The 14,637-nt window shown below is 39.8% G+C and overlaps 1 protein-coding gene across 4 annotated transcripts in view; it reads right to left on the reverse strand.

Moving 5' to 3' along the window:
- The window catches only part of Lyst (lysosomal trafficking regulator), a 157,750-nt gene that overhangs the window by 9,148 nt on the left and 133,965 nt on the right, over nt 1-14,637 (reverse strand). For all 4 annotated transcript variants that reach the window (XM_076939358.1, XM_034509980.2, XM_076939355.1 and 1 more), the window contains 5 exons: nt 10,077-10,266; nt 7,288-7,424; nt 5,222-5,320; nt 1,253-1,392; nt 862-959 (listed from right to left, as the gene is read on the reverse strand). In XM_076939358.1, the coding sequence (XP_076795473.1) occupies nt 862-959; nt 1,253-1,392; nt 5,222-5,320; nt 7,288-7,424; nt 10,077-10,266 (664 nt within the window). The remainder of the gene's footprint in view (nt 1-861; nt 960-1,252; nt 1,393-5,221; nt 5,321-7,287; nt 7,425-10,076; nt 10,267-14,637) is intronic.

The raw sequence follows: 14,637 nt of genomic DNA on the forward strand, positions 1-14,637 counted from the left end.
CCACATACTATTTCTCTGTCTCAGGAATTAGAGACGTACTCAACACCGGCAAGTGGCTGGTACCTCTCTTCTTTCTTCACTATTTTCTCTTTGCATAGCCCATTTCCCCTGTTTGGCTCAGGAATATCTTTCTATCTCAGACGGGTGCCTGCCAATTCATGAACTATCACTAAAAGCCTATCAAATCTTCTGTGACGGTTTAATCACAAATGTTAACTTGAAAGCTAGAATCACCTAGAAGGTAGGCTACTAGGCATGCCCTCCTTGTAGCCATGTTTTGATTGGGTTAATTGAGATGGAAAGTTCTGCCTACTGTGGGTGATACCATTCCCTGGGCTGAAATCCTGGTATATAAAAAGGACAAAGAGAGCCAAACATCAACCTTCACTGTTCTCTGCTTCTTGATTATGAATATAATGTGACCTACTGCCATGACTTCCCTACCATGATGGACTGCACCCTGGAATATGAGACAAAATAAACAGACTCCTTTAGGTTGCGTTTTTCAGAGTATCTTATTATTCCGAAAAAAAAAAGTAACATCATCAAACTCAATTTATCAAAAACTTGTTTTCTAGCACAAGAAAGGTAACAAAGCCAATAGTTAAATACCAAAAGCAGAGCAGTATAGAAAACAAAAGCCAAGGACTTTCAGATAATTAGGTAACAATAATTTGTTTAAGGATACTCGAATAAATTTTTACATCTCCCAGGAAAACAACAATTTTAACTCTTGCCTAAGGTAAGAAGTTAGTTTAGGACCTTAGATTCTAATATACATCCACGCTTACACTGAAGGGAGCTGACAGAAGCTCTAGCCAGGAAATGGACAACCCTAGGCTTTGGCTGGGGGCAGCTCACCTGAGTCACACACAGTAGCAATGTCACCCGATGTTTCGCTGGCAGAGACAGCCGTCACAGGGCTTTTGTGTCCAGCCAAACTTTGTACATAGCATAGTCTAAAAAAACAAAAACAAACAAACAAAAAAAAAACAAAACCCCGGCATGAATTTGCATATCCAGTCATACAGAGGAGTACAGTCTTTTATGTTTTCTATCCTCAATAGGTATAACTCTTCTTCTAAGGTATTTGATTTATGACTTTAAAAGACTACAGAGCTACTCTTACTTCCTTGAAGTATGTGTTTCATGCCAAATTGACAACATAATGACATGACGTTAGTATATTTATTATATACTGTGACATATGTAATATTTCAAGAAACCATGTCTGGATAAGAGTCTTCTGTACCTGTTCAGGTCCCACACTATGCAGGTCCCATCTCTGCTCACACTTATCATCACGCTGTATGGCTTGCAGACACATAAGCTGGTTATCTCTTCTGTGTGTCCATAGAGATGCATCTGACTCTCCATTTCAATTTCCGAGGGCTGGAATTTGAATATTAAGCAAAGTAGACATGACTGAAGGAAAGAACTCAATCCTGTGTGATGTCTTCTGAGCTCCACATGTGCAGCATGGCATGCATACTTCACACACACACACACACACACACACACACACACACACACACACACTGGATAAAATCCAAAAATATAAAAAAAAAAGTATTATAAGGAACCCTACCCACCAGTGTAAGAAATCTTAACTTCTAATATTGTTAGTTTGACTTTAAAATAAAATCTCCATCTCCCTCTTTTTTTGTCAACCCCTGCTTAGTAAGCAACTTCAGGTTCCCAGGGTGGCTCCTAGGTATCTCTCCCTGCCCCCACATGAGGTATCTTATAAAGGCAAGTCCCCTGTCTGGGATCCACTCCAGAGGTCACCAAACCAACCCTGTGTGTGGAAGCTGCTCGAGTTGAGTTTCCTATGGGAATTCTGCAGACTCATCCTATCTTAGACGACCTTGTAGCTTTTTCTTTCAGAGGCTCACCTAATAGTTCGTCCTGCTCTGCTCTGGATTTCCCTGATCTGGGACTCCCTTGGTGGTTAGTGTCAATTTCCATAGTGTTTTCACCTCTCCAATATCAGCCTGAGCTGCCCGTCAGGTCAAGTTAAAAGCAGTACATTGAGTCATGGATAACAACCCTGATCTAGGGGCAGCCAGAAATCTAGTGATATAAATACATCAGCAGGCCAAGATCCTCAGGGAAAGACGGAGGCTGCAAACTCCAAGCAGAACTGAGATCCCAGGGCAGAACCTCAAGGACACACTTGCACTCTCATTTCATTACAGAAACCAAAGACCAGGATGAAGCCAGACATAGGTGGGGCTGCATGTTCCTCCTGATTCTAATGACTGTGGTGCTGATGAGGACTAGGGCAGTTCTTGTCTTCAGAATTCGCAGGGTCTGGCTGGATATAAAGGCACACAAAATGTCCCAGTTCAGGTCGCTGTTCCCACAGGAACTACAGGCCACCAAGAAGGTTAAGGACATTGGTATCAAGGACTGGCTGCTACAGAAGGAAGTTCAGTGTATTTTTCATTTCTTCCCCAGGACCTTTGGCAATTGCAAATGTAGGAGTACTTCATGGCTTTGCAGACTGAACTGGCCCTGATGTTGAAGGTCCTGTAGAGTGTGGCTGGAAGACATCTTGGACCAACCCGTAAACCCACTTGCACAGTGCTCCATATCTGTTCCATCTCCAGGACTGTATCCATACTCAGCACATAGCAGGCTCAAGGTCCTAGAGCTGCGTCTGTCCTACTGCCTGTGCCAGTAGGAGACTGATTGCCTAAAAGCTTCTGTCACCTTCAACCTCTTCCACAACTCACCAGGAACCTGAGGTGTATTGTCAAGGGAGACCAGTGTATCTGACTCTAGACTCCCCTGCCAAGTCTTGAATTCTACACTGCACTGGTACACTAATACTCTGTCTAAATTTATAGCTACTATGTATTTATTTATATAAGGCTTCACTGAGAAGACTCAGACAGTTGAGCACTTAAGTGCCCAAAGTTAGTATGGTTTGCTAGCAAAGGGAGATACTTCACAAGAACCCCTAGAAAATTCTTAAAATGAGAACTCTGCTGGCTTTTATGTGGCACCATGGGGCTATCTTTAGTCTGTGTGAAAGTCCCCTGAAGGAACACAGAAAAGCTTTCTGGGCCTTCACGGTGGTGGTGGTGGTGGTGGTGCTGCTGCTGTAGAACTGAAAGTGAATGTCAGAGGCCTCCTTACTCCAGAGTCAGAGCCTGGGCTGCATCAGGGATGCAGGTTGCTGGCATAGTGTCTGGGATAAAGCATTGGTACCAACATCTGTGAACATCTAAGTGACCTCTCCATAACCACTGGAAGGACCACACAGCTTAGCTGCGCTTCTGACACTGGGTAGGTAGGTAGTAACTTGTATTCTCACAACTCAATTACCTAAAGTAGGAAAGAAAACCCTTAGCAATGAGCTGGGAAATCTGCTTTGAGGAAAACTATATAAAAGGAATGATAAACAAGGTGTGTCTTCATCAGCCTGCTACAACTTAAAACCAAAGAACAAGTCTTGCTATATTTAAGTCACAACTGTGATAAGCTCTATTGAAAGGTATTCCTTGTGTAATTACTCCTATGTTGACTTCTGAATCCTTTGCTTTTTAATCTGTTACTAAATACTGTGCTAGTGGATAACTAATAACGCAGAAATGAGAAAAACTAAGAATGAGGCTATTTAAAATGTCAAGAAGCAAACAGAGCAAAAACTAAAACCAAACAACAATACCACCAAAACAAAACCAACCAACCAACCAACCAAAGATGAAGCTAGTTCTAAAAAGGCAGAGCAGACAGCAATCCTAGACGTGCGTTAGGACAGATTCCTAGAAGCACGGCAACAGAGTACAGACTGGGATGGCTGAAGGTACCAAAGCCATTCACGGTAGAGTCAGGTATACAAGGTGAGATCATTGAGAGTAAAAAGGAGAAATAAAAAGGAGACTTTCTGGATGTTATAGCACCCAGGACTAAGGTTCCTGTGTGACCATGGCATGTAAACACCCTGGGCTCCACAGACTGTTCTGGTTTTCTATTTCATTGTCACCACTGCAGTCTTAACTACACAGCAAATTATTTGCCATGCCCTATCTTGGGCAAGTTAGTTCCCCTCTTGTGGTAATCTCTTTTCTCCACACAGTACTATCCAGTTTAAGTATAACCTTCTGGGCTCCCTAATATCTAGCTGGCACCTCTCCTGTGGAAGTCTGTCTCCTTGTCCTATCCTTCCCTACATCCTGTCCTAGCCTCCATCTTAGCCTTCCACATAGGGTGTTTCTCTTGCAGGCTCTACAGGAGCTCTCCAGAGTGCTGACTAGAGACCATTACTCCTGCTAAAACATTTTAATGTTTCCTTGGATAAGAGATAGAAAAAGTATTATAGTCACATTTAAACTCCTAGGGTCAGTACAAACTTTAACAAGGGATTTACCATTAGAACTTGGGAGATATACTATGCTAGGAATAGCAGCTTCACCCAGTAAAATATAATTCCTAAAACTGCAATAGCCCAGAGAAGATTCTAGATTGGAAAGAAGAATATTATCTTAAGTTGCTACATCCTGAACAGTACATGGTCCAAGCAAGGAGACAGAAAATTAAAAAGCAATATGTCTTTTATTTTGGAGACTGGCTTATTATTTAGACACCTTATTCATCTTGGATGTTCAGTGGGCTGCTTAAAAATAATTTCCAGTACATAACAGAATTAAGATGGTTACTTAGATTTTGCTGTTAATTTAGCCAGAGACTAGGAGGATGACATTAGGATTTCCACACTTCTGAGGATGGAGTGTACAAATCATGTTACATACACTCTTCCTAAATGTTCAAGTTGAAACTGAGAATACAGGCAATATTCAAATGTTGTGAAAAAATCTATGGGGTGGCTCACCCCTAGAATCTTGTAGCATGAGGCAGGAGGATTGCCAGAAGTCTGAGGGCTAGCCTAGGCTATAAAGTAAGACCCTGTGTCTCAAAGACAGACATGGAAAAAGTCCAAATGCAAAGCAGATAATAACTCAAAATATTATCAGCCTCTGAAGCAAAAATAAGACCTTTATGATTATTTTTTAAATTAATTAATTAATTAATTAATTTTTAAACTTCTTCATCACTCTTAATAAACCTAATTCTAACGAGTTAGGAATGTGACCTTCCATTTTCTAGGAGCTAGAAAAGGGAAGGACTAACACAAGTTTTAAGTTAGCCTTACACAAGGCTACCTCACATCATCTAAGCTTTCCTCAATGACATAAAGTGAGCCAGGACCTACCGTGCTGCTGGTGAGCCTGTTGGTGTAGGCTGTGATGACACCACACTTGCTCCCGGTGAAGAGCTGACAACTGTCAGGCACCCAGGCACAACTGGTCACCTTTGAAAGGACAAATCAAGTGTGTGTTCAAAAAACAGGTAAGAGATAGTTCTCATTTCTGAGAACTTTTCACAAAAAACATGATTACAACTTTCTAGGAAAACATTTTACTTGATATGATCAAACCAGAAGCATATATAGCCATAGTACTTTCAATATTTTTTTTAGCAAAATCTTTAATAATTGTTTTCAGATTACAAGGTTTTAAAAACAACTGTGTACAATGTTATAAATTTTTCCAGTTATTTGTGTATTGACTTTTAATTTCATTTGAGCTAGAGTCTTCCTACAATCCTTCCTCCACTTGTCCCCAGACACTCACTGCTGGCTCCTGGTATATGTGTGTGTGTATGTGTGTCTGTCTGTCTCACAATTTTATTTTTTATATACACTGTGGCTTAGAAATTTAACAAAATAATACAGAATCAATCAAAGCTTGAGTGTCACTGTGTGAGGGTTCAAACATTAATGTACGGGTCTTCTGTCCTGAAATACGTATCCAGGTTGTCTTGGAACTCAAATCTAAGCTTCTTAAGTATCAGACGCCACCAAGTTGGATTACTAGTTTTAACTTATGTGCATTCTCTTTCTGTTTTTCTGTAGGGAAGCAGTGTATATGTAAAAATAGGTATCATGCTAACAGTTGTAAATGTTGTTAAATAGGATAAGAAAAGATAAAGGTTAAAGATTACTCTTTTGGTAAAAAAATTTTTAATTCTTAAGCATGGATGTCCCATTCAAGTTTGGCTCAGCTCTCCACACGGCCTCACAGCCTTTACTTGGCATTAGTTGATGCCAAGCACTATATCCAGAGAGCTGAGCTACACCTAGTCATGACTATGACTGTCACCATATTTGCAGAAGGAGGATATATTACACATCTAACTCCCACTGTGTGTTCTTTCCCCTTGCAATTCATGATAATTCCATAAAGAAGGCAGCAAGGAGCACACTTATTCTGGAGTATGTTTTTGTGTTTTCACTGATTTTGCAGACTCATTTGCAATTTAATTACACTGCCAGCTCGCTTATGATTCATCGTCACCTGCTTGTGTTGGATACATATTTCTATTTGCATAAAATGCTCCAATATGATTCAAAACAAAAAAAAATCTTATCAGTGTTTGTAATAAGGTTGCTTTTCATAGTCTCTTTATCCTCTGGGCAAGCCCAGTAACAAACTTATAAAACACGGCATGGCCATTATTGCTTTTGATGCCAACCATTCCCAGAGTAGTTACTCAGCTTCTAGGATTCCAGGGATAGGAATATTTCGGCACACATGAACAGGTAGTGGGTCTTTCACAGGCAAAGGAAGAGAAGTCAGATAATGGTCAGAAAGCTCCCCATGGAAAGATGGAAAGAGACAGAAGGTGGTTGTGTGTTCCACTCAGAGCCTGAGATGGCTGCAGCAGTCAGTACCATGTGTCTATTGGATATGCATAGCAGACAAATTTTATAAACATCAGTAACATGTTCATAACAGTTTTTTGAGGCATCAACATAATCTGGATAAACCCAGTTTTAAAGAGGCAGAAAGACACTAGTTTGGAGAAGCCAAGTTATTTGTCAGTCAGTGACTATTTAGCTCCTGGGAGCTCAACACAGCTCCAGACGATGAGGCCCAGTGTCCTCTTGCTTCATCAAATGGTGGGCTGTTTAGGAAAAACCAGGTAACAAAGATGATACCATGGTTACAAAAAATGATCTAGTTGCAAAGCCAAATGGACCCAGGATGAAAGCAGCTCATTTGCAGAAACACTAGGTCCCAGGCCAACTCTCCCAATGAAGAAATGGACAACCCAAACCGTGGGACCTAATCAGATGAGCAGGGATTATGACATCTAGAAACACTGCAAACAGCAGCTTCTGGGCTGGCATTTCAGTAGACCAGTGCAGCTGGACTCCTTCATTCCTTCTTAAGACTTGGAACTTAACCAGCACACAGTCCTCATACCTCAGCTTACCTGGTGCTGCTGCGAGCTCTGTATGAAGTTGATTGGTGGCTCACTCTGCTTACTTTTCAACCGTAAGATGTTGTCAGCATATCCCCAGCTTAGGATAGCAGACCACTGAATATCTGTGTTGTTCATGCTTCTCACACCTCAACAGAAGCGGAAACCAAGTATCTAGTCAGTATAGTATCATATAACACCTCAGACAACAGTAAGCTCAAGGCTGATATTTATATAGCAGAATATACAATCCTTTCAGGCAATATATCCTTCTCTGCCTGAGATAGAATAATCTTAGATTTAGTCCTAAGGGCGGAATTATCTTCTCAGATAAAATTTTATAAAGACAACAATAATAAAGCTTACTCTATTCATGTTCTAAGATTCTTTTTTTTAAAAAGTGAAACATGAACTAAATACTTGTTAAATAAAATTTTAGATATCTAGTGCTGAGTAGTCAGTATGAACAACTTTGAACACTGGAAGTGAACACTGCTGGGAGAAGCCTTTCCTAAACAACAGACTCACTCTGGTGTTCACTCTGTAGGATCTGGCACTGCAGACTACCTCTCAAGAGGGTTTTGGTCTTTTCTCTGTTTTTCTTTTTTTTTTTTTCATTTTATATTTTATTTACGTTTCAGATGCCATCCCCTTTCCCCATTTCCCCTCCCTAGAAAACCCCTATCCCATGTCCCCTTTTCCTTTTTGCTTTTATATAATTTTTTTAAGTGTTAGTCAAAGGCTTTATACGTTTGGTAATGCTCAATCAGAAGTGTAACCCAATCTTTTCTCTGTTTTTAATAGCATAGGATTATGCCATTTTTGGCATAAGGACCTGGACATTCTGTGTTCTTTCTTGGGACTTTCTGTTGTCTACACATGTGCTATTACAGTAAGTACAGCAGGAAGACACACAACATGTGGATAAACAAATAAATAGTTCTTAAATGAATTAGCAGCCCATTGAAAATACAATTCACAGGGTTGTTTTTTTTTTTTTTAACAGTCAAATATAGGCATCAGTTTTACAACAAAAGAACTTGAGACTATGCTCACAAAATACAAGCTCCAGTACACATGAGATTCTACACGGAGCCAGGTGTCCCGAGTCTGAGGATGCTCAGTGCACTGAGCTGGTACACTGGGTCTAAGAGTGGGATTTCCTTCTTTGTCACTGGGGAAGCTCTGCCTGGGACTTACTTGACTCAGGACTAAAGATCACATGTGGTTGATGATCAATTAATTGGACTTATTTTCACTTGTTGTTTTAGAGAAAGAAACTTTATCTACTGGAACAGTGGATTTTAAAAAGGAGCTTGTGAGAAAATTGCAGTTTGGGTACATGTACATCTGGACTCAAGCCCCAGAGCTTCATAAGGCGCTGTGAATGGAACAAAGTGCACTTGGTAGGAAAGCCTTCAGGCAGTTCTGAGGCACAATTCCCAAGAAAATGGACCACTGGTCTTTGATCATTACGTATGCCTTGTGCAGCTCTCTATTATGGTAAGTACTCAGAACCATGCTATCTACATACCAGCACCCAACACATTCAGTTGCAATCAGCACGCTCAACACTCATCTGCAAGGTGTAGTCAGCTGTCAATCAGTGCTGTGATGCTTCTCAAGTGCTTCCTATTATGGTTTAGGTCAAAGCAGTGAACAATGATAATACTTGGTCCAGGATGGTTAAAGCCTAATAGAGTCTTGTAAGTATTAATACTTACAATGATACAGGCCCTATGCTAATCATTTTCATATACTATTTTGAGTCTTCACAATAAATCATGCTGGGAGGGAAGTCATTTGGTATTTCTACTTTTTATAGATCAAAACCAGTATCTAGAAGGCCTCAAGTAACATTCTCCGGGTCACACAGGTAGTAAATAGCAGAGTTTGGATACAAATAAGGAACTGTGCTTCTAGAGGTTACAGTGTAAGTACTTCTGTACACACACCTAGATTGATTAACCCCAAGCCCACTCTACTGAGAAGTTACAGAATGAACACAGCTCTCAAGGCACATTAAGGGCCTGGGACTTAGTGATAAAATACAACAGGCTGAGAATTGTATGAGACACATTTAAGTCCTATAATGCTGAGTGACAAGGGTGCTGACAGACAAAGTTTAAAAGAGGACCACAGACCATAGGCTAGTCTTCAGCAAGCTCACACGAACAGGAGTATCCTCAGCCATTCATTTTCATCTTAGGCTAAGCAGCAGAGCCTCTACACTAGAGAATGTTAGCAGGAAGGACAGAGGGGCTGATAAGTGGATAAGTGATAAGTTCTCCAGTGTCTGGGTGACATTTGAAATGTGAAATGATCCATACCACAAAGTCCTTTTCTACATTTCATGGCTGCTGAGCTGGAGGAGGGAACCAGAAGAGCTGCTTTTAGGACATGTGTTTATACTTATCACTCCCTGTGCGTGTTTAAACCCACAGTTGCGTCTTCTAAAGCACCAGATCTATCTGTTAAACACATCTGTTTATCTTGGGGATTGAGAGTTTGAATGTGTATGTTTTTCTCAGGCTGACCATGCTTTCATCCTGGGAGCACAGGCATTTGTTCTCAACTCCCTCAAACTCTTTTCACTTTAAATAGTACTACTGCATTTAATTCTCACTTTTTAATGTACTATACTTTAATGCCTAGTTTGCATAAGTAACGACAATTCTGAAAAGAGCTTTTCACCAAAGACTCTGACTTATTTGACAAATAAGGCAGCAGTACAGATGAACTAGTGACAGATAACACTTATAAAAGATTCCCAGTCTGATCCTCACTGTGGTTCATGTTACCTTGTTCCTTGCTGTAGGTCATCAGAAGACAGAAGTTTCGGGATAAACCGCAGATGGCTCTGGTGGGCAATGCCTGCAGGGAACCAAATCTTTCTCCGTGGGGCTGGCTGAAGCAGACCACAGGTACTGGAGCACTGGGGGAACCTACATACTCCCCCCACTTCAAGCCTTTTATCCATGACAAAGGGCTCTAAAACCAAAGAAAATCAAGAATAAAAAATAAAACCTTTTAAATAAAAGGTTGAGATTATTAATTGCAATATAAATTCTAAACAGAAGATAATTAGATTATAAACCCTTTGAGAGCAAGAATTGTGCTATGTATTTTATGTCTTCATATTTACCATATAGAAAAGTTTGCTTCTTATTTGATTTTTGTTCAGTAGTTCTGACTTAGCTTGAATAGAATTGCCTGATATTAATTCAAATTTGAAATTCAATCAAAGAAAAACTTTACACATATTTCTTTTAGGCTTGCTAAAATATGTAAAGTTCTGTTATATGTATATATGACAAGCCACATGTACATATAACAGAAATGAAGACATATGGGCACAGAAGAGCTCACTCAGCAGCAAGCTTTGGAACCAGAGGACAGTAATCAAGCTTTGCTTGATTCATGTCTAGACTACAGCAGTTTCTCAGTGGATGTTCAGAGTTTCTTAATGGAAGGCTGGAGCCCTCAGTGATCCAGTGATTGCTAGTAAATACTAGAGAAGACAGGGTTGTCCAATGAGAACAAAGGAAGAGATGGGCTTGAGGAGCAGCAGGCTGTGAACATGGAACGGTGAGAGAAGACTGTAGCAAGGATGGCCACACGCCTGCCATGAACAGACACTAAAACCCTTCCTCCACCCAAGTAAAAAAAATTATCAGAAGAAAACCCAGGAAGGGCAGAAAACAACCCTCAGTTTTCCCCAATAACTTTATTCTTCCACTATCTTTTTGGATGCTAAACTCTATTAATCTCTTCTTATTAATAGACTTCCCTGTTTTAGACATTTAAAAGTTTAGTTTTCTATTTTCAAATTATCAGAGGAAATGCTACACAAATCTAATGAAGATAACATACTAAACAAATTCCAGTTGTTTCCATAAAAACACCAAATACTTTGCATTGTACTTTGCTTATCTCATTTTTCCATCTGAATGAAGAAACGGGTACTGTTGACCTACATACTATTGTTTGAAATGCATGACAGTGTTCTATTTCTTCTTATTTAGACCACTTGGGGGACAGAGTAATATGCAGTGTTAAGTGGCATGGCAGAGAAGGCTGAGCAGCAGGACTGCTCCTGTGGGAAAAGAGAGGCTAACACAGGTATTTTGAGAACAAGTTTCCTTTTTAAAGCCATCAGCCTATCTATACTGATGTAGGACTCTAGTTATGACTGGTCGTTCATAATTCCTTGCCTGAAAATTCCTCTCATATGATTTATGGAGTTTAAGCTTTTTTTGAGTTACATACAAAGCTAACCATTTTGAATTATACACAATCACTCACCATTGTACAATGGCTAAGTGTTTTACATTGTACTGTGTGCATAAAAGAACGCCTTTTCTAAGTGCTGCTCATACCACTCTGACTGTAACTTCTATGATGAGCTCAAGTTCACATAAGTGCAGGTGGGCTGTGTGGAGGAGCCCACAGGGCAGCATTGCTGCTGTGTGTCAGAACTGGTGGAGCTGCCAACTGAAGGCCATGGTGCAGCACTGTGTGGAAGGTCCCACTGTGGTTCAAACAAAGAAAAGCTGTTGCATATGCCAAGAGCCATCAAGGAGAAGCAAAAACTAGCAGGCGATCTTTCTGCCATGGGACTGCACAGTCAACGATGGATTTGCTTGTCCAGGAAAGGCTGAGAAGATTAGGTTTTAGGAAAGATTCCTGCTATTAATATGCTACTCCTGTTACTAGATATATACAACAATCACTAGTTATTACCCCACCCTTTTGAACAGAGCTCTGCTGAACAACGAAGATGTACTGTCTTGTAGTGATTCTACATACAGATGTTTTCTTAATTCTTAATGATGATCCTACAAGAATTCCTAAAATTATATTAGTAATTATTCAGTTCTTTTATAATAGAACTGCTATTCAGTCCTCTCTGATAACCAAAACTGCAATGAGAACTCTGCCAATCTTCAAGTGTCATGAGTTAACTACTTCTGAGATAGCAAGCAGAAATCTGCAACTTAGAGTACATTCCAAGAGGTTGTAAAACAATTAACTAAAGGTCATAAAAAAGGGAACTAAAGATTTACTATAGGTGCAAGGTCAGAAGATAAAATATTAACTGGGCTTATCTATACAAAACTTCACTGATAACTTCATCACAAAATTACTGTTTTTAGTTTTCAATGAAACTGTTTGAACTAGTGACAGATAATGAATGTTAGCCAGATAATTACTCTTAATGGATATATATGTAAACATTCTCTTTTGTATATGCCTTATTAAATTTATGATTTGAATTTATGTTTGAACTTCTAGTGAACTTTTGGAAAAAGGGAAGCTTGATAAAACCATGTGATCTATTCTCCTAGAACAGGTACAAAAATCTAGAAAGATTACATTGGCAGGCACAGCATTGGGAACACAGCATTGAGAACAAGGCACTTGGAGCAAGGGCATTGTTACATGAGGGCAGGAGAGAGCAAGATTAGAAGGAGAATGCAGAGTGGAATGACTTAGAAATGATAAGGCAACTTAAGATATTCAGAGAGCAATATGCAGAATGCAGAGAGAAAGAGGGAAAAAAGAAGAAGCTTCAGAGAGAGAAGGAGCAGGCAGCTTCTCCTTACCATGGGACAGAACAGGTCTTTTCTTAATAGCAAGGCAGGGTTAGTCTTACTAAAGAGGACAAAGTTTTCTTGTTACAGACTTGGGTTTAATTCATATAGTAATAAAAGGGCAAAAGCTTTTTCTTTCTCTATGTAATAAATATTGGAGCTCATTTTTCATCCAGAATGAGTGAGTTCTTTCTACACTGATGTGCTTGGTCTTTTGCTCCACATACGTATGTTAAGTATGGATGTGTATGTGTAAGTATGTAATTTATGAGATAAGTGTGTAGTTGGGCCCAACTGGTTTGAACAGATATATATGAACATGTAAGCATGAACTTGTATATGAATATATGTGTTTATCCATATTTGCGTGTGTAAAAGTTTTTCCTTCTGTGAGTGTGACTCTCCTCTCCTCGTTCAATAGAAGTTTATTGCTCGAAACTCCCCATGCCCCAGTCTGACAAGCAAGAGGCATCTGGACAAGAGGGAAAAGTTCTAGCAATTAATCCTTTACTTAATCTGCTGCTGTTTTATGATGAGGTGCTAAATGCCAGAGACTGCACCTTTTGGTCTCAGAGGAATTCAGACAGGTAAGTCAGCTACCATAGCAAAGAGACTTAGACTTAAGATAGGTAAGTGATTTATTATAAAACAGCAACCCTAAACATCTCACAAGACCAAGTCTTGCCCCCACTGACATTCTTCCCCCTCCACTACCTCAAGAGGAACCAAGAAAGAAGACTCACTGGGGCTGGCCTCCAGTAGGCATAAATGCCACTGTACATCACAGAGAAATAAAAGCAAGCCAAACTCCAAAGAAGCTGCCTGAGAAATCATTCATTTAGTAAAATAGTGGATGCCCACTGTGTGTCAAGCATGGTCTGAGGAACTGTGGACACAATAATGAGCAAGTCAGACAATACCTTTTCTAATGCCATTGCATTCAGGTAGGATGGAGAGACAGACGAAACGAGAACTTACATGTATGTTAGGCATGAAAGTGTTATAAAGCAAGACAAAGAAGACTGAGAACAACAGAGATGCTGGCTTATATGTGGGGTCAGGGAAGACTCTCAGAGGAGGAGTTCTCTGAGCCAAACTGGATGTATGTGAGGATAAGTCAGTGGAGGGCACAGTTAATGTGAGGGTCCTATAGTGGGAATGAGGCAGGCTGGGAGTCATTGTGAGCAGACAGACTGCTTACTGCTTTTACACACTTCAGCCTTAAACAGCTAAATCACACTGAGCATAGGTCGGGCCTAGAATCTAGCACTAGGAAGAGAAGGCAATCCAGAACATTGGGGAGTCTTCAGCTCTAAACTGGTCTGAATTACACAGTGAGGCCCTATTTCAAAAAACCAAAATCATCCAACCAAACCCCTAGTAGTAAATTAAATGGAATTTATTAAATTTCAGGAATATATTGTTATGTTTTTCTGACATGTTAAAATGATGTATCATAGTTAAAAATAGCAACTCTGGTAATGACTAATATGACTCATGAGCCTTTAAAATCACAAAGTAACAATCCAGCTTTCCACTATAGAACTCAGTATTGGCGACTTGGTTTTAATAGAATACCACTATTAATAAATATCTTTAGGTTGAGTCTATTAATTGGATGGGTTCTGTTTGCATTTAACATGCAAAACTCACAGTGTGAGCTATATGTATGAAAAATTTATATCTATAGTTATAAGATATTTAAGCAATATCCTTACCAAAAACATTATCAAAACAAAGTCTGTGAAAACTCTTCCTGGACAATACA

The sequence above is a fragment of the Arvicanthis niloticus genome, chromosome 8 (genome assembly GCF_011762505.2).
Source record: "Arvicanthis niloticus isolate mArvNil1 chromosome 8, mArvNil1.pat.X, whole genome shotgun sequence".
NCBI lineage: Eukaryota > Metazoa > Chordata > Mammalia > Rodentia > Muridae > Arvicanthis > Arvicanthis niloticus.